The sequence below is a fragment of the Panthera onca genome, chromosome B4 (assembly GCF_046562875.1).
Source record: "Panthera onca isolate mPanOnc1 chromosome B4, mPanOnc1 haplotype 2, whole genome shotgun sequence".
Taxonomy (NCBI): Eukaryota; Metazoa; Chordata; class Mammalia; order Carnivora; family Felidae; genus Panthera; species Panthera onca.
In genome coordinates this window covers 77,521,335-77,546,250 of record NC_138345.1, presented here as the reverse complement: position 1 = coordinate 77,546,250, position 24,916 = coordinate 77,521,335, and the positions used below count along the sequence as shown (strand labels likewise).

The window sequence follows — 24,916 nt, the reverse complement described above, 5'->3', positions numbered from 1 at the left end:
CCCATGAATGGCACAGTCTTAGAGCAGGAAAGAGACACTGAGTCTGGCCTCCTCATTCTATGGAGAGAGTAAAGTCAGGCACAGAAAAGTGAAGTGACTGGGCCAGGGTGTTGTCTGCATTGAGCAACAGAGCCTGGCCTCAAACCTCAAGCCCCTTCCACACCTGTGCCTTGGCTCATTTCTCTCTCTTATCCCTTCCCTTCTCAGGCTGAGGCCCCAAGGTGTGGCCACCGCAACAGATCAAGCTATTTCCAGGGTCGGGCCCGGCATTCAGAGCTGACCCAGCCGGGGTCCCCATCGGTCCCCGAGGATGCGTCTCCTCCGTAGACGCCACATGCCCATGCGCCTGGCCATGGTGGGCAGTGCCTTCGTGCTCTTTCTCTTCATCCTGCACAGGGATGTCAGCAGCACGGAACAGGCCACAGAGAAACCGTGGCTGAAGTCTTTGGTGAGCCAGAAGGACCATGTTCTGGACCTCATGCTGGGGGCCGTGAACAACCTTCGAGATTCGATGCCTAAGCTCCAGATCCGGGCCCCAGAGCCCCAGGAGACACCGGTCTCCATAAACCGGTCCTGCCTACCTGGGCTCTATACCCCAGCAGAGCTGAGGCCCTTCTGGGAACGGCCACCACAGGATCCCAATAGCCCTGGGGCAGATGGAAAAGCATTTCAGAAGGACAAGTGGACCAGTCTGGAGACCCAGGAGAAGGAAGAAGGCTATAAGAAACACTGTTTCAATGCGTTTGCCAGTGACCGGATCTCCCTGCAGAGGGCCCTGGGGCCGGACACCCGACCCCCTGAGTAAGTAGCACCCAAAGTCCTGGGGTGAGGCCAGGGCTCTGCCAAAAGCGTGGCTGGTATGGTCATGGCCACGGGCCAAATGCCAGGTTAAAGAGCTGATGGTGATCTTATCATGTGGGCAAGGATTTCCTCTAAGCCCTCCCTTCTTTTCCTGGCCAGTGCCCTTATGCTGGTGGTTGGTATTGTGGTCAGGCCGGAGGCCCAGGGATACTGTGCGAGTAAAATGATGAATTATGAAGTTACAGTTATGAAAGTGACAGGTTACAGAAGGAGGGACTCAGGGCCTGACACAAGGGTATCTGGGAGGGCTGGTTCCAGGCTGCGGAGTCGGTGGCCTTGCCCTCTGCTGAGGCCTGCCTGAGCCTGGAGCACTCTGCCGCTGAGCTGCTGAGAAAAGGACATTTCCTGACGGCAGCCCAGATGGTCAGGACTGTCCCAGCACCTCCTGGTTTCCTGCCATGAAGGCCCACGGGGCCATGAATTCATTCCAACCTTTATAGGAAGCCATTTATACTTCCAGTCCTGGGCAGTGAACCAGCACTTGGATCCCTGCTCGGCCACCTCACACTGAGGCTGCCGTGGCCGTGTTCACACCGCCCTTAAGTCAAAGATGTTGTTTTTTTTCCCAAAGCAAGAGTTATACACCCTTTTGGCCTTTTCTCATGTGGCAGCTCCCATCCTCAGGTTCAGGGTTCCTCCGGGCTGTGAACCTAGGGTTCCTCGGACTTGGACCAGCTATTCTAGTCCTAGAAGGTGGAGCCACTAGGAGTTATCGGGAGCTCCTCAGCAGGGAGGGGCGTCGGGCATGAGGGCAGCCAGTGGAGGAAGTTGGGGAGGCTCTTCTGGAGGGTCCATGAGAAATCTCTGTGACCCGCAGAGGGGGATAAGAGAGGCCGTCAGGCCACGTGATTCCTTGATAATCCAGGATTCACCCATTCCCACTCCCACCCAAGGCGGAATGTCAGGAGGGCAGCGGTGTGGCCACGTGCCCAGCGTAGCTGGAGTAGATGAAGGCGGAGAAGAGGCCACAGGAAATCATGTGTGATAGTAGCATCAGATGACAGGTAATTAACGAGGAAATGGGTTAGAGAAGAACCGTACATTGCAAAGAGAAGAGCCTTATTCTCTCCTTGAGTGTGGAAATTGTAGTCGCCTTTCTTGGATGTCAAACTCGCGCTCTATTACTTCCCCTCTGGGACCTCTGGATTGGATTACACTCTATGCAGTACGCTCATTACCGAGGAAGAGAAAGTCAGCCCTGGGACGTCCTAGAGCAGATGAGAGAAGCCGGGTGGTGGGGGGGGCGGGGGGGGGCGGGCAGGGGAGCCCCTCCGCATCGCGGCTGGTGCACGGAGCCAGCTGTGGGGCACACAGGTTTTGGAGTGGGTCGGCTAGGACCTGGTGCAGAGGCTCAGAGCAGGTAGAAAACCAGAGTAAGCCAGGAACAGGGAACAGCCATGCCCAAGCGCAGCAGAGAGCAGAGGATGCTCACGGAAACCTACGGACAGAGCCCTCCCGCCCCTGGAACTCCCGGGGACCTGGAGAGCTCTATCTGTATGCTTCCGTCTGTCCAGGTGTGTCGACCAGAAGTTCCGCCGCTGCCCTCCACTGCCCACCACCAGCGTCATCATTGTGTTCCACAACGAGGCCTGGTCCACGCTGCTGCGAACCGTGTACAGCGTCCTGCACACCAGCCCCGCCATCCTGCTGAAGGAGATCATACTGGTGGATGATGCCAGCACCGACGGTAAGGCCGGAGGGGGCCCTGGGGAGGGGGCCAGTGCCTCCCCTGGTCCTCGGGGAAGGAGGGCAGGTTCTCTCCAGGGAGCAGACACCCTCACCACCTGTTGCCTGGCGTCACTGCTCACCATGAAGTCCAGGAGCAGGGAGAAGGCAGGTGAGGGACAGGAAGGTAGGGGACAGGGAGCAGGTAGACCACATTCCTAGAGCCTGGACTTTATTCCCACTTCAGCCAAAGAGCTCCAAGAGCTTTGCAGTTCTGGCTTCTAAGACTCCCTTGGAGCTGCCAGGCCCAACCCCCAGTCAGAAATGCGGGGAGAAGTCGGGGCAGATGGTGGGGATGGGCCTTCCCCGCTGTCTCCTACCTGCTAAACTCCTCTTCTACTCTTGGGAGAATCTACCTCGGAAGCTCTCTTTGCGGTAGTTGGTAAGAGGTAGGTGAGGTTGCTCTCCAAACTTGCACCCTTCAAAGCAGTTCCGCAGACAGCCACTGAATACGCTGCCCGGCACTGACCTAGGCAGAGGGGCTGCAGTGGCGAATGACATGGGACATATCTTGCCGTGAGAAGGCCAACAACCCCCACAGGTCAGATGGCCTCTTATAACACCAGTCACGGCGGCATACGGCCCATAACACGGCCTTAACACACATGAAAGAGCATGGACTTGAGGGTCTGACACCCAGGAAATCAGATCCTAGCCCTGACTCTTCCTAGCTCTGTGACCTTGGGCAAGATACTTACTTACCCTCTCCGAACCTCCGTTTCCTCTTCTGAAAATGAAGACAGCTGACTCCCTCACATGTTGGGCGAGGAATCAGAGATGGGAAAGAAATGAGACAATCCGTGTGCCAAAGAGTGCTTAGTGTCGAGGAAGGGCTCCGTAAGCATTAGTTTTGGTTCACCCTTTGTATGGGAACGCTGCGCTGTGGGAGCACCTAGCCAGATGTTATCTCTGCATGGCATGCCGAGGACCGTCCACAACGGAGACCAGATTGAAGCTGGGCCCTTAGGCAGGAGTGTCTAGGCAGAGAAGAGGCACTGAAGGGTATTTCTAGAAGACAGAATGGCGTAGCAGAATGTTCTAGAGGCATAGGTGTGTTTGTGAAAAATTGAGAGGTCTGCCTTGGCCGAAGCTTAGGTTTGTTGTAGGAAATGACTATAAACGATGCTGCATTGAAGGTGGTACCATGCTAAAAGTATTTAGGAAAAAAAGAGGACTCAGTGAAGGTGTTTAAGCTGGAGAATGACCTTGTCTTAGAAGGGTGGCCGTTCTGGGGGGAGGGAAAGTGTCAGGAAGGGAGGCAGAGGACCCCAACTCCGGGGAGGAAGTTCTTAGAGTCACCTGAGAGTGGGATGATGGGCCAGAAGAGGACAGGGACTGTGGCACTGGGCATCTTCTCCTCCTCCTTCTGCGGCACACAGCCATCTGTGTCTCTCCCAGCTTGGCCTCCAGGGCCCGCACTCCCTTCTCAAGGGCAGGAACTGATTCCACACTTCCCGGTGTGTGCCCGGGGGCCATTCCAGTAGAGCCGCTGTCCCCTTACCTTCCCCAGTCTCCTTCCTGCCTTCGAGTAGGACTGATGCCAAAAAATGGAATAGGGCCAGGGAAGGCAGCAGAAGGAACTGACTGTGAGCCCCACTGAGTCAGGGTGTTCACATTTCCCCGGGGAGAACAGACACCTGGCAGCAGCACTTACAAAGCAAGGACCGAGCCCGTTTCAGGGATGCAACGGGAGGGTCTAGTGGACAAGGAGCTAGAGATCGGTCTTCCAGAAGGGAGGAACAAAGAGTTTAGCAGAGATGGAAGGGGCATCTCGATAGATTCCTGCAGGGAAACTCGGTAGCAATGGAATGGTTGGAGCGAGAGCAGGTGGACCAGCTGCCCTTCCTCTCGAACAGGAAACCCTTCTCCCCCCAACCCTGTGCTGCCCCTCCCGCAGAAGCTGCTGAGCTTGACTCACATGTGGTGGCAGTTCCAAACTGTTTCACCTTGCCACCCAGAATGTTGGGCATCCGTAAAGGACAACCCTTCCGACCAGGCAAGACAAGTAACATCAGGCCAGCCTGGCATCGGTGGTGTCTAAAGGGCACAGCAGGGGTGCCCGGGTGGCTCAGTTGGTTGAGCATCTGACCGTTGATTTCGGCTCAGGTCATGATCTCCTGGTTGTGAGATTGAGCCCTTTGCCAGGCTCTGCACTGGGTGTGGAGTTCGGAGCCTGCTTAAGATTCTCTGTCCCTCTACTGCCTGTGCTCTCTCTGATGAATCTCTCTGATGAAGAATGAATGAATGAATGAATGAATGCATGAATGGCACAGCAGCCTATGCCTGGTAGGATGGACTTTGCAGTAACCCCCTTGGCTCCTTCAAAGGGCCTGCCCCTCGCCGGCCACCAGATGCGTGCTCCCATTCTCTCTGGTTGTCTCAGAGCCTGGTCCAGTATCTCAGAATCACCTGCCTGAAAAACTAAGGCAGTCATTCTTATTTTTCTACATCCTGGCCTCTTTGAGAATCTGTTAAAACTATGCCCCCTCCCTAGAATAGTGTACAATTGCTACATCAGTGTGCACACACCCACATTTTTGCAGGGGATTCCAGGGAATTTGTGGACCCTACGATAAACAACTCCACCCTGAGGGCTTTCGGACTCTTAGACATACTTTCAACGTTCAGATCAGCGGGGAAGAGGAAGAAACTCAGATCCGTGGTCAGAAATCTCCACAGTCCACCGTGGGATACAATTTCCCGTGTTTGACCATTTGATCAGATTAACTGGCTCTCATTACACACGCACAAACAAGGGCTGTGTCTCTGCTGAAACACAATGTCCATGCTCTCCTGCCCTTCTACCCAGGCACCTGGCAGCAGATTTATGGCCATGACTATACAGGCATTTGATACTAGGGTGCGGGAGATGAGGCCTGGTGCCAGGCTGGGGAACTTTTTCTTTCCCACTTTGGAGTCTGAAGCCCAGGCACATATTTCATTCCTGCATGGCCAGGTCAGCGGCCAGGTCCACTCCCAGTCTGGCACGCTCTACAAGCTTCTCGAAACTGGCCCTCGAGGCCCATGGGTCTACTGTGCCCCCAACCGGGCATCCCTATATTGAAAGTCCTGCCCTGCCCCTCGGGGAGGGGGAGGGGGAGAGAACCCCCACCTCCATCCTGTGGGAATTTGCTAGATGGATGGGAGGAAATCAGACACACTTAGGACCCAGAGAGTCAGGAAGTGAACAGGACTCTCAACAAGTTGCTCACGGAGAGAGGAGTTAGGAGGTGCCATTGGGCAGCAGGGGGTGCTGTAGGAAGGGAAGCAGGTGAAGGGCAGCCCTGAAGTCAGGAAATACACTGCGAAGCCCAGGGAAGGAGACATTTGGGGAGCACTTTGGTTTAGCCCAAGAGTTCCCTCACTTCCACTTGCCTCTCAGAACTGAAGTAGCAGGTCGTCTCGTGGCCTCCTAAACTCCTAAGCAATGCAAGTCAGAAACTATTCAAAGCCTCTGATTTTAGTTGAATTACAACTTCAGGTGTGTATTTCAACAGGTAAAGTTGCTTTATCACCTTTATCTCCTACCTCTGTCCTTGTTTTATAATATAAGAAGACTTAGTAGTAACTCTATGTCCTGAATTTTCTGGGAAGGTTTCCATTTCCATATTTTCTTCCGTTTCTGCCCATAAAGAAATTCTGTTTCCACATGTTAATTTCATCTGCCAGTCTACTCCTTACACCTGGAAACGGAAAGCGGCCGACAGCGAATCTTGATTTAGGTTTGAAGGTACGACCCTGTGTCCACGTGTTCTATCTGGACCCGTGAATTGTAGGATATTCCCATGGGGTGTCATACTCGTTTACTTCTCCTTTTATCCTTCCAAATGGATTCATCAAGAAAAACCTCCCAGTTGCAGTTAGATTCAAGGCTGAATAAAACACAGATAGGCATGAACACAGAATAAAAACAAAACAGGAAAAATTAGTGAGGAAGTCCTCCCTACAAGAAAGGCTTTCTCTTGTTCTTTTCTAGATTTTTCAGAAGCCAAGGAAGAGGGGGACAGCCCACAAGAAAACAGTAAATAAAGGCGGCATTCACTGATTTGCTTAATAAGTATTTTTTTTAGTTATCTACCAGGCACCAGACCCTGTACCAGGCCATGGGGGTACAGCAGTGAACAGGTTGGCAAGGTCTCTATCTTCTTGGAGCTCACTTTTTCTTTTTTTTTAATTTTTTTAACATTTTATTTTTGAGGGAGAGAGCACAAGTGGGGGAGGGGCAGAGAGAGGGAGACAGGATCTGAAGCAAGCTCTGTGTTATGTGCACAGAGCCCAACGTGGGGCTTGAACTCAGGAACCGCAAGATCACGACCCCAGTTGAAACCAAGAGTCCACAGCTTAACTGACTTAGCTACCCAGGCACCCTTTATTTTATTTTATTTTATTTTATTTTATTTTATTTTATTTTATTTTTTTGAGAGAGAGAGCGCGTGTGTGTGCATGAGTGAGGGAGGTGCAGAGAGAGAGGAAGACAGAAGATCTAAAGTGGGCTCTGTGCTGTCAGTGCAGAGCTTGATGTGGGGCTCGAACCCACGAACCATGAGATCGACTTGAGCTGAAGTCAGACACTTAACCGACTGAGCCACCCTGGTGCCCCTAGAGCTTGCTTTTTTTTTTTTTTTTTAATTTTTTTTTTTAACGTTTATTTATTTTTGAGACAGAGAGAGACAGAGCATGAACGGGGGAGGGTCAGAGAGAGGGAGACACAGAATCTGAAACAGGCTCCAGGCTTCTGAGCTGCCAGCACAGAGCCCGACGCGGGACTCGAACTAATAGACCGCGAGATCATGACCTGAGCCGAAGTCGGCTGCTCAACCGACTGAGCCACCCAGGCGCCCCTAGAGCTTGCTTTTTTAATGGGAAAGACAGAAAGTAAATAATTTCGGGTAATAAGGGCTATGAGGAAATTAGAGGGAAAAAAAAGAAAAGATGCAGGATAATGAGCTCGTGAATAATCACAGAGCTCTTTTAGTCAAGGTAGCCAGGAAAGGCTACTCTGGTCCCGTGCAAAGGGAACAGCCAGTCGAAAGGCCTTCAGCCTAGGTGTGTTAATAGGGCAGAAATACGACAAGCATGGCTGAAGAGAAGTGAGCAAGGAGACAAAAAGAACACCGGTACGAAGTGAGCTCAAAAGATGAGCAAAACTGAATCCCAAGACCTTTGTAAACAGTGGTCAGTGTTTGGATTTTTCATGCGTGTATGTGTGGTAAAATATGCATAACATAAAATTTGTCATCTTAACCATTTTTAAGTGTGCCATTCAATGGCATTTAAAAAATATTTTTTAATGTTTATTTGCTTTTGACAGAGAGAAACAGAGTGCAAGTGGGGAAGGGGCAGAGAGAGAGGGAGACACAGAATCCAAAGCAGGTTCCAGGCTCTGAGCTGTCAGCACAGAGCTCGACGCAGGGGTCGAACTCACGAACCATGAGATCGTGACCTGAGCCGAAGTCAGACACTTAACTGAATGAGCCACCCAGGAGCCCCTCCATTCAGTGGCATTTAATACCTTCATATTATTGTGAAACCATCACCACCGTCCATCACCAGAACTCCCTCGTCTTCCCAAACTGAAACTCTGTACCCATGAGACAGTGACTCCCTATTCCCTCCTCCCCCAACCGCTGTCAACCAGTATTCTACATTTGTTTCTTTATGAATTTGACTACTCTAAGTACCTCACATAAGTGAAATTATTCACTATCTCTTCTTTTGTTTCTGGCTTATTCCACTTAGCATAGTGTCTTCAGGATTCATCCGTGTTTAAGCATGTGTCAGTATTTCCTTCCTTGTTAAGTTTTTAATTGTAGTATAGTTGACATAGAATATTTTGTTAGTTTCAGGTTTATAACATAGTGATTTGACAATTATACACATTATGAAATGCTCACCACAATAAGCATAGTTACGATCTATCACCACACAAATTTATTACAATATTATGGACTATATTCCTTATGCTATATTTCATCTCTGTGACTTGTTTTATAACTGAAAGTTTATACCTCTTAATCCTCTTGACCTATTCACCTGTTCCTCTACCCCTCTCCCCTTGGCAATTGCTAGTTTGTTCTCTGTGTCTATGAGTCTTTCTCTTTTTTGTTACTGTTGTTTTGTTTGTTTGTTTGTTTGTTTTGATTTTGAGATTCCCCATGAGTGAAATTAGACAGTGTTTCACTTAGCATTCTATTACTGACTTACTTCACTTAGCATGATACCCTCTAGGTCAGTCTGGGTTATCACGAATGGCAAGATTTCATGATTGTTTATGGCTGAGCAACATTCCATTATGTATATATACCACATCTTTATCCATTCATCATTCAGTGGACATTTAGGTTTCTTCCATATATATGTTGGCTATTGTAAATAATGCCTCAAATAATGGTGCATTCGTGTTTTTGTTTTCCTCAAGTAAATACCCAGAAGTAGAATTAATGGATTATTTGGTACTTGTATTTTTAGTTCTTTGAAGAATCTCCAGACTGTTTTCCATAGTGGCTACACCAGTGCACATTCCCACCAACAGTGTTTAAGGGCTCCCTTTTCTCCACATCCTCACCAACACTTAACTTCTTGTCTTCTTAATACTAGCCATTTTGACTGGTGTGAGGTGATATCTCATTGTGGTTTTGATTTGCATTTCCCTGATGAGTAGCGATGTTAAGTATCTTTTCTATGTCTGTTGGCCGTCTGTTGTGAAATTCTAACATATTTACAGCACAGTTGCTCTACATTAAAAGATTTACTTTGGAAAAGTAAATCTTTGGAAAAAATGTCTATTCAGGTCCTCTGCCCACTTTTTAATCAATCAGATTATTTGGTTTTTTGGTGTTGAGGTATAGGAGTTCTTTATATATTTTGGATATTAGCTCCTTATTGGATATATCATTTGCAAATATCTCCTCCCTTTCGGTGGGTTGCCTTTTCATTTTGTTGATGGTTTCCTTCTCTGTGCAAAAGCTTTGTAGTTTCATGTAGCCCCACTTGTTTATTTTTGCTTTTGTTCCCCTTGCTTGGGGAGACATATCCAGAAAAATATTGCTAAAGTTGATGTCCAAAAGATTACTGTCTGTGTCTTTTTTTTAGGAGTTTTATAGTTTCAGGTCTCACATTTAGGTCTTTAATCCATTTTGATTTTATTTTTGTGTAATGTGTAAGAAAGCGATCCAGTTTCATTCTCTTGCATGTAGCTGTCCAGCTTTCCCAACACCATTTATTGAAGAGACTATTTGATTTGCACTGTATATTTTTGCCTCCTTTGTCACAGATTTACCATATAAGCATGGGTTTATTTCTGGGCTCTGTGTTCAGTTTCATTGATCTATGTGTCTGTTTTTGTGCTTTGCACACGATTGCTTGCAGTATAGTTTGAAATCTAGAATTGTGGTACCTCTATCTTTGTTATTCTTTTCAATATTGGTTTGGCTACTTGAGATCTTTTGCGGTTCCATGCGGATTTTAGAATTATATGTCCTAGTTCTGTGAAAAAAATGCTTTTGGTATTTTAATGAAGATTGCATTGGGTAGTAGGGACATTTTTAACAGTATTAGTTCTTCCAACCCATAAGCATGGTAGATCTTTCCATTTATTTGTGTCATCTTTGATTTCTTTCAACAATGTCTGATAGTTTCCAGAATACACGTCTTTCACCTCTTTTGTTAAATTTATTCCTGGGTATTTTGTTCTTTTTGTTGCAGTGTTAACTGGGGTTGTCTTCTCGATTTTCCTTTCTGCTATTTCATTATTAGTGTATAGAAACAGAACAGATTTCTGTTTATTGATTTGGTGTGCCACAATTTTACTGAATTCCCTTATCAGTTCTGATAGATTTTTGGTGAAGTCTTTAGGGTTTTCTATATGCAATATCGTGCCTGCAAACAGTGACAGATTTATTTCTTCCTTACCAATCTAGATGTCTTGTATTTCTCTTTCTTGTCTAATTGCTGCAGCTAGGATTCCCAGTACTGTGTGCAGTAAAAGTGGTGAGAGTGCCCTTGTCTTATTCCTGATCTTAGGGGAAAAGCTTTTAGCTTTTCATCATTGAGTGTAATGTCAGCTGTCTGTTTGTCATGTATTGTCTTTATCGTGTTGGGGTATATTCCCTCTCTACTGACTTAATGTTGAGAATTTTTATCATGAGTAGACATTAAATGTTGTCAAGTGTTTTTTCTGAATCTATTGAGATGACTGTATGATTTTTAACCATCTTTTTGTTAATGTGGTGTATCTTGTTGATTGACTTGCATATATTGAACCATCCTTGCATCCCTGGGGTAAATCTCAATTGATTATGGTAGAATTTCCTTCCTTTTAAAGGCTGAATGTTTCATTGCTTGTATATACCACATTTGTTTATTGATTCATCCACCCTTTGCTAGATCTTGTGTAATTCTGTGTTTAATTTTTTTGAGGAGCCCCCATACTGTTCAGATTTGTTTTTAAGTGCATTTTTTTTTCTTAAGTAAGCACTACACCCAACATGGGGCTCAAACTCACAACCCCAAGATCAGGAGTTGCACACTTCACCAACTGAGCCAGCCAGGCACCCCTTTAAGTGCAATTTTAAGCCCCAGCAGTGCGATGATCTGATTTATAGTTTGAAGAGATAACTTTGCTGCTCACTGCGGCTGTTATGTCAAGAATGACTGGAAAGAGTGGTGTAGAGCAGAGGCCAGGAGACCAGCTAAGACATCATTGCTGGGGTGACCGTGGGGGTGGAGAGAAGGAACTGGCAGCACTGGCTGATGCACTGATTGTGGTGGGTGAGAGGAGGGAAGAGTCCAGCATGACTCCTAGGTTAAAGCAGCTGGAGAGATGCCGCTACCACATGCTGACATGGGGAGACTAGAGAGGGGAAGAAATCTGGAGTTTCATTTTGGGTGTGTTAGGTTTGTGGTTCTGTTAGACACCCAAGTGAAGATGGCAGGGCCAGGAGAAAAAGACCTAGGAGCCATCTGCAGAGAGATGGTATTTCAAACCATGGGACTGGGTCAGGCAGGTGTGTTAGAGGTCACAGGGGTCTCATAGACTCCAGCCATGAGGAACAGAGCTGGGTTGGGGTGGTGGGGTTTTGAACCTGAATTAGGAGGATAACGTCTAGGGGACGTAAGAGAGTATGGATGGGCTCAGCTGGGTCTCCACCTTCAGCTCTGCTATACTCATCTCTGGGGCATGTGTCCAGTGGGTCCAAGGATATGACAGGAAGGAGGGGAGTTGTCTCCCACCCCTAGAAGGGTCTGAGGGTGATGCTCAGACTCCCCAGGTCCAGCCTAGCCACCTGAGACTGGAAGGAAGGCGTGGGCGCAGGGCTTTGTAGAGCTCAGCACCCCGTGGGGTTCACAGCTCAGCACTTTGCAGTCTCTTACCACAAAACCCACTTCCTGTGATGTTTTGTCCTTGGGTTATCTCCACCACCATGAACTTCCTCTGAGTGCAGTTAAGCTCTAAGGGGAAACATCAGCCATGCTGAGAAGGTGAGGCTCCTGGTTGGGGTTCCTCCCTCCTCCTTCCTGTTAGAGCCGACCCTTGGGGCTATGGTTAGATGATGAGTCTAGGAGCCCCTTGAGGGCAAGAGCCGCACCAGGCCCGACTTTGCCCTGGATAATGTCTGACACCTGGGCAGTGTGTTAGCATGTGTTTGCTGAGTGAGTGCTAGACCCAAGCTGCCGAATGAGGCTAATTTTGACTTATAAACATCAGGGACAGTATTCCATATTTCAGAACATTTTAATCTTCGTAGAAAAGATTAAGTAAGAAAGTCAGCGTGCAAGCACCTAGTTCAATGACTGGCACAGAGTAGGCGCTCAGGTATTTGGGCATAGCGCGTGTGTGTGTGTGAGAGAGAGAGATATCAATCACACACCCCCAAAATTGATTTGGGGCCCCACAATTTGTATAACACTGCATGTAAAGCAAGGCCTAAGCCCTGGGCTGATCCCACAGCCCAAAACAGAAAGGACACACTCATCTGTCACATCTGCCTTCAATCTCCTCTTCTGAAACTGTAGGCCACTGCAGTATAGCAGTTAATAAGACATAAGGAGGACCTGGAATAGGTTTCAGAATAGAGCTATTTTTAAAGCCCTGAGGATTTCAGAATGGATAACAGGGTCGTGAAGTAAGCCCGCACTCAGAAGGAACTGGAGATCTCAGCAGAGCCGTCCCTCCCTCCCTTCAGAGAGCCTTCCCCACCTCTCCCCAAATCCAGGATGATTGCATCTGCTGCAGGCTCCCCCCAGCCCTGCACTACCTCCGGCAGGTCACTGATTACCTGCCCTGTAATCGCCACTTCCCTGGGTAACAGGCTCACCGTTGTGCCCAGCACAGGGCCGGCCCTTGGTACCTGGTTTTTAAATTTGATTGAAAAGCGGCTCGGTGTCTTTTCATCTTCTTAAAGATTCCTCCATGCAGAGGAGGTAATAGGGAGGATTCGAGTACGATTCTGGCTGCTGATCCAGCAAGCCAGAAATCAACATTGGTGTGTGCTCTACCTGTCGGCTCGCTCAGAGGAGCCTGGGAGACGGGGAGTCCTAGATACTGAGACATGACTGCCACAACCTCCAGGTGTGGAAAGGAGACCGGAATCACGGTTCCCAGAGAGGCTGACCCAGAGGATGCAGAGACCAAGGGGCAGCTGGGAGCCTCTGTCGGAAGTTTAAACTTGATTTGAGACCAAAGAAACACAGCTCGGAGGCCCCGGCTCGGAGGTTAGGGAAGGTTCCTAGGTCAACAAGCACAGGCATGGCCAGTCTCCTGGCACGGTGGGCTCGGGGTGGCAGGGTTTGCTTGGCCACACGCGGGACTTCCTCCTTCCACCCCCTCCCATCCTCGGCGCCCGTGGAATTGCTTAGGTCGATAGGGGTTCAGGCCTGCTGGGGGCCCGAAAGCGCCCGGCTTGGCGCTCACAGAGGGGTTAGGTTTGCCACACGGCAGTGAGCTGGCACCGATGCCCCCGTCCCTTCCAGACTACTTGAAGGAACAACTGGAGCAGTACGTAAAGAAGCTGCAGATCGTGAGGGTGGTGCGGCAGGAGGAGCGGAAGGGCTTGATCACTGCCCGACTGCTGGGCGCCAGCGTGGCGCAGGCGGAGGTGCTCACCTTCCTGGACGCCCACTGTGAGTATGGGGGGACCTGGTAGGGGGTGGGGGTGGGGGAGTGTCTGCTCCCCTCCCCCGCCCCCTGGTGGACCGAGGAGCCAGGGCCGGGGCATCCCCGAGGCCCCTGCCGTTCTGGGACTGGAGGTGGCTTGGGATTCACTTCGGCTTCTCGTGCCCTCTTCTCGTCCCAATCCCAAGGATGTTTAATCAGCAGGCACCCATGGCCTTAAAACAACGGTGACCCCACAATTGCTGGCATTGTGCTCTGGAGCCCCAGACTCCTCTCTCCCTCCCTTGCTTGCTCTGTACCTCATTCTGAGCTCAGCCCCTCAGGCCTCCCATCACCCCTGGGAAGCGGTTTGTGTGGAGCTTTCCCGCAGGGCCACATGGGGACAAAAAGGTCCCCCCCCCCATTGCCCCAAACCCAAACACCTCCCCGCCATTGTCTGGAAAGAAATTGTTCCCTAGAAGTGGTGATATGTATTAGGGAAAGCTCTAGACTGGGAGTCAGGACACCTGGGCTTGCCTTCTGACTCTGTCACTAACCGCCTCAGTTTCCTCATCTGTAAAGTGGGAACGAGGATGTCGACCTTACTCACCAACAGATTTACTACTCCAAAGTCCAAATAAAGTAATCTATGCAGTTCCCTGAAGATCTCAAAGGGCCAGACAAGTGAAAGGGATTATTATTCCACAAGTGGATCTGGAGCTTGGGGTGCGGTCCCTCTGGGACAGGAGACACCCCCTTCTGAAATCCACACAGTGGATAGTTAGAAACCCTGAAGTCACCCATCTGGGGCCTTCCCTGTGCTTTGGATCGTTTGAGTTGACCATGTTACTCCCCGCCAGCCCTCCATCCTTCTCTTCAGAGTTACCTTCGCCTTTTGGTTGGGGGCGGGGGCCGGAGAGGAGGGTCTCGGAAGACCTCTCTCTGCTTCCTATAGCTGTGGAGCTTGCCTACGTTTCTCTAACACTAGGGAGTGTGTGGAAGGTTCTCTCGTCCTCCCGAGTCTCCCTGCGGGCGTGGGGCCTGGGCGTGGCTGGGTGTGACCCTGACTGCTGTCTTCCGGTCCCCGGCTTGCAGGCGAGTGCTTCCATGGCTGGCTGGAGCCCCTCCTGGCTCGCATTGCTGAGGACGAGACGGTGGTGGTGAGCCCAGACATCGTCACCATCGACCTGAACACTTTCGAGTTCTCCAAGCCCGTCCCGAGGGGCAGGGTCCACAGCCGTGGCAACTTTGACTGGAGTCTGACCTTTGGCTGGGAGGCTCTGCCCGCACATGAGAAGCAGAGGCGCAAAGATGAGACCTACCCCATCAAGTAAGGACCACGGCCTGCTGAGCCCCACGCCGGCCCCGGGGGACCTGGACCGTCTTACGTCCACATTTATCAGGCACTCTAGGAAGCACTTGACATATTTTCCTTAATCCTCACCCCCTCTGAGGTGGGTACGGGCTGTTGTACAGGCTCCTAGTGGTGAGCAATCAGCCTCAGATTAGGCAGCTAGCAGTTGGTGGAATAGGAAAGCCATCGGGGCCGGCCTGACCCAAAGCCCATGCTGCTAACTGCAACACCGCGCGCTGCCTCACGCCGTAGCTGCTTGCTCTTCCTCACCACTTAGTGTGTGCCAGGCGCTGACCGAAGGCTTTCTGTAGGTCCTCTGTTTATTCCTCCTCACACATGGAAGGCTGTGACTGGCGCCTGCAGAGGTGCTGAGAGATGGTGGGTAGAGGTCACTGTTGAATAGCCCTTGTAGATCACTACCTTTGAAAAGACTGAAAACGTATTAAAAGAAAATGGACAAGTGTTCTGCAGTTGGGTACAGTTGCCCTGAGCTTTCTTGGTAAAGGGCCAGATAGCGTATAGTTTAGGACCTTCCAGCTACATGCAGTCTGTTGCACGTTACTCTCTGTTGGTTTGGGGTTTTTTTGTTGTTGTTCGTTTGCTTTCGTTTAACAGCCATTTAAAAATGTAGAAACCTTTCTTTGCCCAGAGCTTTGTGAAGCCAGGCCAGCTCTGGCCCATAGGCCATAGTTTGCCCACCCCTGAGCTATAGGGTGGATGCTTAAAAGTTTACCCTCTGTTTAATGCCCAGCTGGGTCTGCCCCTCATTCACCTCCTGTCCTTCCCTCTCCGGATTGCTGGTTGTGTTGCTAGAGACCACAAGTTTATTTTATTTTAATAAATAAATTGAGGGAGACCCTCAAGAAGAAGTAGGTTAGCTCTGAAGTGCTCACCTGAATCCCAGGGCTTTCTGAGGCTTTCTGGGCCTTACTTGGGATGGCTTAGGATGCCTGGGAGAGGTCAGAAGCAATGACAGAAGGCCTGCCTGAGCATGACTCCTGATTGCAAGTCCTTCCAGAAAGTGGCTCTGGGAGCCAACTCCTACTTCAGGGTGGCAAGAGCATCCATAGGGTAACACTAAGGTCAGGCTCCTTGACCAATCAGTCCAGTGAGCACTGACTGAGCCCCTGCTGCATATAAAGCATGTTGATAGGTTCTAGGTGGATAGAGAAGGTTTTAGGATCTTTCTGCTTGATTGTAGCACATGGAGCCACCCACTGAGGACAGCAAAGCCCTATCCAAGCCAGGCTGGCCACGGTGCAGATGCCAACAGCTAGTGATTATATATAGACTCCTGCCCTTGTCTTCCTCAGGCTCCGACCCTGCCTTCAACTCTTGGCCCCGCCTGTCTTATGAGCAACGTGGTATCTGAATTCTAGAAATGGGACGTTTCTACCAATTTCCCCTACAGTGGATCTGTACCTCCCTGCCTTTGTCTGAAAGCCAGAAGCTCCTTGGAACCTCCAAATGCTCCCGTTAGTCCAAATTGAGCTTAATTTCACCTCACTTCCTACTCTGCTTCCAGGAGCACCTGTTACCGGTTTCCTTTGTTCAAAGCAGCTGGCAGCTTTCCCGAAAGCTAAAATTTCTGGTGCGGAAGGACTAGGCCCTACTAGCACGCCTTTCTAATCCCTAGAAAGGACCGGGGATTCTGAAACAGAAGAGGGTCCATCCAGGTCATATTCGTTCATTCGTGGTTTGAATCCTATTTCCAAAGACCATTTCACCCAGCTTCTGATAACGGAGTTACTACTGTGCTCTAGGAACTTTGCTGCCCCAAAGCAGACAATGGTGCTTCTGCCATCTGCTTCTAGACTGAGCTCTCAGACAGAGCTTTCTAGGCTGCGTGACTAACGTGCACTTGGGCCCTGGTGGCCGGTGCTTAATAGATCCTACCTTGAACGAACGCATCAGTGCCTTTCAGAAGGAGTGATGATAATCACATCTCTCCTTGACCTGGTCCCAGAAGGTGGAGAGAACACAACAGAGCTCTGTAAATATTTGCTGAAGGAATGAGTCCATGGAAGAGGGGCTGCATATCCCAGGAAGGAAGAAAGGAGGCGGGGAGTGGCCGGGCTTTAGCTAACACCGGGTCCTCAGCTTTCCGCACCAGGCTTCTACGCGTCATCCCCGCCAAAAGATGCTTCTCCCTCTGTCTCCCCAGATCCCCGACGTTTGCTGGCGGCCTCTTCTCCATCTCCAAGTCCTACTTTGAGCACATCGGTACCTATGATAATCAGATGGAGATCTGGGGAGGGGAGAACGTGGAAATGTCCTTCCGGGTGAGAGTGAAGAGGGCTTCATGGGGGAGCCACGGTGTCCCGGGGGGACAGCCTGAGGCCCTGTCTCTCAGGCAGCGGCAGCCTCGGGGATATCACATCTGGAGGTGGACTTAGAAGGGTGGCTGTTTCCTGTCCTGGTGTCCGTCCCCTTTCCTCGGTTCCCCCACCCCCGTCCGTGGCAATCAGATTGGACAACGTGGGCCAAATTACTGGGCAGACCTCCTCAGAGAGAAGGGATACTAGTGGTAAAGAACCTGGACACCTGGGGACTGGAGACATCTTTTGTGAGGTCTGTGGGAAAAGTGTGAGCATGAAGGTGGAACAGGGCAGTCAGCAGTCGCTGTCCTTTCTCAGGAAAAGTCGGGTTTCCCTTTCCAGGTTAGAGGGCACAGGCCCTGGTAGCCTTGGAAGTTTCCTACCCTCTGCTCAGCAAGCTCTGTGTTACTGAAGGTGATGGCCCAAACTCTCGTGGACCCCAGAACTCTAAGGGATTCCAGGAAAAGGCAACTCAGGACTAGGTTAGGAAGAAAGAATTTCCTCTCCGTGAAATCCACACAGATCCCCGCACCGGGGGAGAGGTAATTAGCAAGTAGATGAGCTCGTTCATGAAGTCACCTCTCGCCGTGCCTGCACAGATTAATCACATCATTGATGCCTGTGTGACTGTGACTGTGGGCATGGAGCTCTGTCGCTGCTATACTAAAACGAATAACAACATGCTTACTAATCTAAAACCTAAAAAAGAGAGGACACGGGTGGGAGGGATGTCTTAAACCAGCCCACTGGCATAGAGAAGGGTCGCCAGGTCAGTCACCAGAATCAGAAGATTCTGATTGCAGGTTCATCCATGAGCCTCAGATCTCTGTTCAGTCTCTTCCCTAGGCAGCTAATGTGCTAGAAGTCCGGGCGACTACCACAGCGCACCCGGGAGTTGACTACCCTTGCTATGATTGATGCGCCAGGGCTCTGATGGGGTCACAAGCCTCTTGGTTTGAGGGAGCTTGAGTTTTCAGTAACGCCTGGGTGAGCGGATAAACTCAGCATTCCCAGGTCAACACGCCAAGTGCCTAGAGCTTAGAGGAGGTATTCAGACACAAAGTCAAGCGACTGTCCTTTCTCTAAAGGGCCCTGACAACCCTCAGGACCCCACAAATCTCCATTTGCTTAAATCGGAGTTGAACTAACACTAGAGCTAGGAATTGCATAGTCACGGCCTAGGAAGAATCCTGGTCAATGTCCTTCTCTCCCCGCCCTCCCCCCCTTAGGAGAGAGAGCAACATTGCCCTGAGTTCTTAGACCTGGGACCCTAGTACCCTGGGAATAGAACAGAGCTACTTGGGGGAGGGGACAGTGACCCACTACTCCCCTGAAGGCCCGATCTTGTGTCCTCTTGTGGCAGGTGTGGCAGTGTGGGGGCCAAATGGAGATCATCCCCTGCTCTGTGGTAGGCCACGTGTTCCGCACCAAGAGCCCTCACACCTTCCCCAAGGGCATCAGTGTCATTGCTCGCAACCAAGTGCGCCTGGCTGAGGTCTGGATGGATAGCTACAAGGAGATCTTCTATCGGAGAAATCTGCAGGCAGCAAAGATGGCCCAAGAGGTGAGAGGAAATGGTGCTCGGGACGTGTTTGGGTGAAGAGAAGTGCAGAATCCCAGACCATAGTCAAGGGCTGAGTGGTGGAGGCCCACCCATCGCTACCATCTGGTGCCTCCCTTTACCCCTCAGACCCTGTGAGCTAGAGCCCAGAGAGGCCAGATTTTGAAGGCTAGTGAATGGGAGGAGCTTTTGTTGGTCCCGCCTAGAGAGTCTTGGCATTTTAAGAAGGGCTTTGCTCTGAGAGGCTTGGTACTGAGGTCTGGGAGAAAACTGATAGGAAAGTCAGGAGATGCAGGAGGAAGGGAGCTATGGGTGGGCATCCGAAAGCCAAGACAGGGAGCTTGGGTTTAGATGTGGGGCTAAGCCAGTAGCCCCAACAGGATCTGAGCAGGGATGAGCAGGAGACCCATTCTGGGAGAAAGTGGCCCCAGAAACTCTTGCCTACTTCAACCATACAAGAAGGCCAAGGCTGGTGGTACTCACCCTTTGGGGGCTGGCTCGGTTGACAGAAATCCTTCGGTGACATTTCGGAACGACTGCAGCTGAAGGAACGACTACATTGTCGCAACTTTTCCTGGTTCCTGCACAACATCTACCCAGAGATGTTTGTTCCCGACCTTAAGCCCACCTTCTACGGAGCTGTAAGTCTTAAAAACCAGCTTGCCCACCCATCATCACAGAAGCCCCGGGAGTGGTCCAAGACCACTTACCCCACAGACGGATGGCAAACAAGAATTGATTTTTATTCTCTACACTCCTTTATCCAAAGGAGTACTGGAAGGCCACTTTGGGGCTTCTAGAGATAGCTCAAACCTTGCAAGGGGGAAACAGCCCATAAGCAGTGGTTCTCAAACATTCACCTGCATCAGAATCACCTGGAAGGCATGTTACAACACAGATTGCTGGGACATCTGTGTGGCTTAGTCAGTTGAGCATCCAACTCTTGATTTTGGCTCATGCTGTGATCCAGGGTTGCGGGATCGAGCCCCACATCGGGCTCCACGCTGAGCACGAAGCCTGTTTGGGATTCTCTCCCTCAGTCTCTCTCTCTCTCTCTCCCTCTGTTCCCCCCCCCCCCCCCCACAAACACACACACACACACACAGAATGCTGATTCAGTAGGACTGGTATGGGGCCTGAGAGTTTCCGTTTCTTTTCTTTTTTTTTTTTTTTTAACGTTTATTTATTTTTGAGACAGAGAGACAGAGCATGAATGGGGGAGGGTCAGAGAGAGAGAGAGGAAGACACAGAATCTGAAACAGGCTCCAGGCTCTGAGCTGTCAGCACAGAGCCCGACGCGGGGCTTGAACTCACGAACCGCGAGATCACGACCTGAGCCAAAGTCGGACGCTTAACCGACTGAGCCACCCAGGCGCCCCGAGTTTCCGTTTCTAACAAGTCCTCAGGTGGCACTGACAGTCTGGGGATCCCACTTTGAGAACCATTGCTCATAAGGAAATTCGCACGTGCTGAGGGGCTTCTTCCAGGGACCTGGCAGCCCGGGAGCTTGCCCAGCCTGACTGTGCCCAGCCTTTAGGCGAAGCACCTCACCTCGCTATGAACTCCTGGCATCTGGGTTGATGAGCAGAGGAGGAAAATCACAGAGGGGAAATCCAGCCCTGCAAATTTATTCCAGTTGAGCCCCACACCACACACCAGAAAATTCCTAACTGTGTTATCCTCGTTCCCCTCTGTCCTCACCATTCTGCAGATCAGGAATCTTGGCGTCGATCAGTGCCTGGATGTGGGTGAGAACAACCATGGGGGGAAACCCCTCATCATGTACACCTGCCACGGCCTTGGTGGCAACCAGGTACGCAGCCGCACCTTACCGGGCAGGCCCCAGAGAAGCCTGCTTCTTGAACAACTCCTCTTTTCACAGACCCCTTTCTCCACTCAGAATCATCCTTTCCGGAGGACTGGGGTCGGGGAGATCCAGGGAAAGGAGGAGATACCACCCCTGCCCTCAGAAAGCTCCCAGTCCGAGGGGGAATATATGATACAGGCAGACAAGGTCTGAAGGATGAAGCAGGGACACCTGAGGAGCACTGGGCATCAGTGGTAGGTGCTAGAGAGGGAGTGGGAGGGGACAATTGTCAATCAGGAAGGCCTTCTGGAGGGTGCCAGCTACTGAGCGAAGTTTGAGAGGAACTGTGGAAACTTTCTGAGCACTTGCTCTCCCCCGCACTCTGCTTCAAAGCCTCCCCAGCCCAGAAGCTACCGCTCTGATTCTGTCACCCAGCAGCGACCCCAAAACAACCATCTACCGACATGTCACAATAACCTGGCATCCTGGGAATGTACCCCGTGCTTTCCAGTGCCCAGAGCTTCCCTGAGCAATAACTAGTCCTCAGTCCTCCCCCACCCCCAGTCCCTCAGTGTTTGGTAAGTAAGAGGCACCTGACACGGAGCCAAAACAAGGCAAGGGACACGGAACAGGCTGCCAACATACGCAATCCAAACAAAATCATTATAAGCCATTTCCTGTACCGCTGGCCTGCGTGATGATTTGAGGTGGTACGTTGGCGAGCATTTTTTTTTTTTTAATTTTAAACCAAGGAACTAGCATATCAAGCCCACGATCTCACAGATCGCATGTAAAAAATGGAATTCAGTTTTTAATGATTTTAAAGAAAAAATCTTAAGCCATGATTATTCCGGTAAAGCCTCGATACGGTAAGAGACCCGAAGGTGGTGCAGGGATCGCGGCAGTCTTGGCACTCAGTCACTCTCTTCCCTCAAAGGCCATCTCTGGCTGGAATCTTAGGGCGGTTGGCCCCGGAAGGTAGTGGGCAAACTCTCCGCCTCCCCTTGTCTTGACTCCTAGTACTTTGAGTACACAACCCAGAGGGACCTGCGCCATAACATCGCGAAGCAGCTGTGTCTGCACGCCAGTGCCGGCACTCTGGGCCTGCGGAGCTGTCACTTCACTGGCCAAAACAGCCAAGTCCCCAAGGATGAGGAGTGGGAATTGACCCAGGTGAGTCAGCAGCCCCGGGAGGCTCAGAATCTAGAATCTGAGGCCGCGACTGCCCCCCACCCCCTCCTCGTTTTCTGCACCTTGTGCCTGAGATGCCGTGTGGTGGATCAAAACGACGGAGGGAGTGTGGAGAAAGCGGGCTCGGTCACAGGCAGGGTCCTCAGGGCCCCGGTAGCGTCCGGTGAAGTCTTAGTTCCGGCTGATAGAGAGCCGGGGTTAGGAGTTGTGGTCCATGGCCATCTCTGTCGTGGCTCCAGTATTTTTAGGCCGAACCCAACTAGATGAAGGTGTAGTCACTTATGGTTCCCGCCTGGCCTCCGTGTGCCGGTACATACACTGGGTGTGGGTAATCTTGCAGACCCTCTTCCCAAGTGGGTGGTGCCCCCACATGTCTAGATGAGCCAGCTGGAGCTCAGCAAGTGTGTGACTGGCCCGAGCCCCATCACTAGTAAATAGCTGGCCTGGGATTCAGACCAAGATCCTTCTGGCTTAAAAGCACAGGTTCTTTCTAGTACACCACACTGCCTCAGGGTACCGAATGTCATCTCTACAATACTGGTCCCAGACTAGCACCGCCAGTGAGCCTCCATACCCCACCCTACCCCAATCTTCAGGCCTTGGCTTAGGGGAAAAGGAACCTAATTTTGGGCCTGCCTGGAAGGGAAGAGTCAAAATATGATCAAAGGCAGAAAGTGGGGGTATGCAGCAGTGGCTCAGGGCTCTGAGCCTGGCCGTCCAGAGGAGGGGTTCTCGAAAGCATTAGCCCCACGGTCCTGCCTTCCTCTAGTCCAGCCGCTCAGGCTGAAGCCAGCAGTGGGGAATTGACACTGGCTACGGGTGGAAACTCAGGAATGCATCCCGTCAGGGTATCTGGCATCCAAAGAAAGAAATGTGGAAATGTCCTCTTTGGGCCTTGCTGCATTTCCCTTGCTTTTTATTTATTGCCCCCTGTCAAATTCCCCGCCTAGTAGCACCGTTAGAGATCTGAGGCCCAGGCTGACCCTTTACTGTGTCATCTTTTAGGACCAGTTAATCAGGAACTCAGGATCTGGTACCTGCTTGACATCTGAGAACAAAAAGCCAGCCATGGCCTCCTGCAATCCCAGTGACCCCCACCAGCACTGGCTCTTCGTCTAAGCTCCTCATCACCCCCACAGGAGTTCCCACAAGCCTCTCAGGAAACAGGACTTTGGGGAACCTGATGTTTGAGAACCTGATTATCAGCTTCTCAGTAGGCCTTAAAGATGGGTTTCTTTTTTTTGTTTGTTTTTAAGTAAAATAAGGTATTTTATTATTGTTTTAATGTGCATTTCTTGGTGATTAAACACTTTTTCCACAAGTTTTGTATAATTTTTTAAAATTTTTATTTAAATCCAAGTTAATGGGTGCCTGGTTGGCTTAGCCACATCCAACTGCAGCTCGGGTCATGATCTCACAGTTCATGAGTTCGATCCCTACATCGGTCTCTGTGTTGACAGCTCAGAGCTTGGAGCCTGCTTCAGATTCTGTCTCCTCTCTCTGCCCCTCTCTGCTTGTGCTCTGTGTGTGTCTCTCTCTCTCTCAAAAACAAGTAAACATTAAAATAAAATAAAATAAATATAAAATAAAATAAAATAAAATAAGATAAAATAAATAAATCCCAGTTAGTTAACATATAGTGTAATAATGATTTCAGGAGAATTTAATGATTTCATCACTTAAACTATAATACCTAGTACTCACCCCAACAAATGCCATCCTTTTCTCTTTTTTAATGTTTATTTTTGAGAAACAGAGAGGAGAGAGACAGAGTGCGGGCAGGGGAGGAGCAAAGAGGGGGAGACACAAAATCCAAAGCAGGCTCTCGGCTCTGAGCTGTCAGCACAGAGCCCGATGCAGGGCTCGAACTCACCGGCTGTGAGATCACGACCTGAGCCAAAGTTGGATGCCCAACCACCTGAGCCAGGTGCACCTCAACAAGTGCCTTCCTTAATGCCCATTACCCATTTAGCCCATCCCCCCCCCATCCACCTCCCCTCCAGCAACCCTCAGGTTCTATGTATTTAAGAGTCTCTTATGGTTTGTCTCCCTTTCTGTTTTTATCTAATTTTTCCTTCCCTTCCCCTATTTTCATCTGTTTTGTTTCTTAAATTCCACATATGAGTGAAATCATATGATATTTATCTTTCTCTGACTGACTTACTATTTTACTTAACATAATACGTTTCTAGTTTCATCCACATTGTTGCAAATGGCAAGATTTTATTCTTTTTGACCGCCGAGTAATAGTCCATTGTGTGTGTATATATATATATATATATATATATATATATATATATATATATATACACCACATCTTCTTTATCCATTCGTCAGTTGATGGACATTTATCCCATGGATAAATGCCTAGTAGTGCAATTGCTGGGCCGTAGGGTAGTTCTATTTTTAGTTTTTTGAGGAACTTTCATACTGTTTTCCAGAGTGGCTGCACCAGCTTGCATTCCCACCAGCAATGCAAGAGATCCCCTTTCTCTGCACCCTCGTCAACATCTGTTTTTTCCTGAGTTGTTAATTTTAGCCATTCTGACAGGTGTGAGGTGGTACCTCATTGTGGTTTTGATTTGTATTTCCCTGATGATGAGTGATGTTGAGCATCTTTTCATGTGTGTGTTAGCCATCTGGATGTCTTCTTTGGAAAAGTGTCTGTTCATGTCTTTTGCCCATTTTTTCACTGGATTGTTTGATTTTTGGGTGTTGAGTTTGGTAAGTTCTTTGTAGATTTTGGATACTAACCCTTTAACCGATATGTCATTTGCAAATATCTTCTCCCATTCCATCGGTAGCCTTTTAGTTTTGTTGATTGCTTCCTTCGCTTTACAGAACGTTTTTATCTTGATGAGGTCCCATAGTTCATTTTTGCTTTTGTTTCCCTTGCCTCAGGAGGCGTGTCTAGTAAGAAGTTGCTGTGGCCGAGGCCAAAGAGGTTGTTGCCTGTTCTCTCCTCTAGGATTTTGATGGTTTCCTGTCTTACATTTAGATCTTGCAT

The 24,916-nt window shown here is 49.9% G+C and overlaps 1 protein-coding gene across 6 annotated transcripts in view; it reads left to right on the top strand.

Moving 5' to 3' along the window:
* Nucleotides 1-23,449, top strand: part of GALNT6 (polypeptide N-acetylgalactosaminyltransferase 6) — a 36,675-nt gene extending 13,226 nt beyond the window's left edge. For all 6 annotated transcript variants that reach the window (XM_081796158.1, XM_078449854.2, XM_078449855.2 and 3 more), the window contains 10 exons: nucleotides 208-801; nucleotides 2,376-2,548; nucleotides 13,558-13,707; nucleotides 14,774-15,008; nucleotides 17,197-17,314; nucleotides 18,714-18,914; nucleotides 19,421-19,552; nucleotides 20,623-20,724; nucleotides 21,739-21,891; nucleotides 22,915-23,449. In XM_081796158.1, the coding sequence (XP_081652284.1) occupies nucleotides 311-801; nucleotides 2,376-2,548; nucleotides 13,558-13,707; nucleotides 14,774-15,008; nucleotides 17,197-17,314; nucleotides 18,714-18,914; nucleotides 19,421-19,552; nucleotides 20,623-20,724; nucleotides 21,739-21,891; nucleotides 22,915-23,028 (1,869 nt within the window). In that variant the 5' untranslated portion in view covers nucleotides 208-310 and the 3' untranslated portion in view covers nucleotides 23,029-23,449. The remainder of the gene's footprint in view (nucleotides 1-207; nucleotides 802-2,375; nucleotides 2,549-13,557; nucleotides 13,708-14,773; nucleotides 15,009-17,196; nucleotides 17,315-18,713; nucleotides 18,915-19,420; nucleotides 19,553-20,622; nucleotides 20,725-21,738; nucleotides 21,892-22,914) is intronic.
* Nucleotides 23,450-24,916: the final 1,467 nt, after the last annotated feature.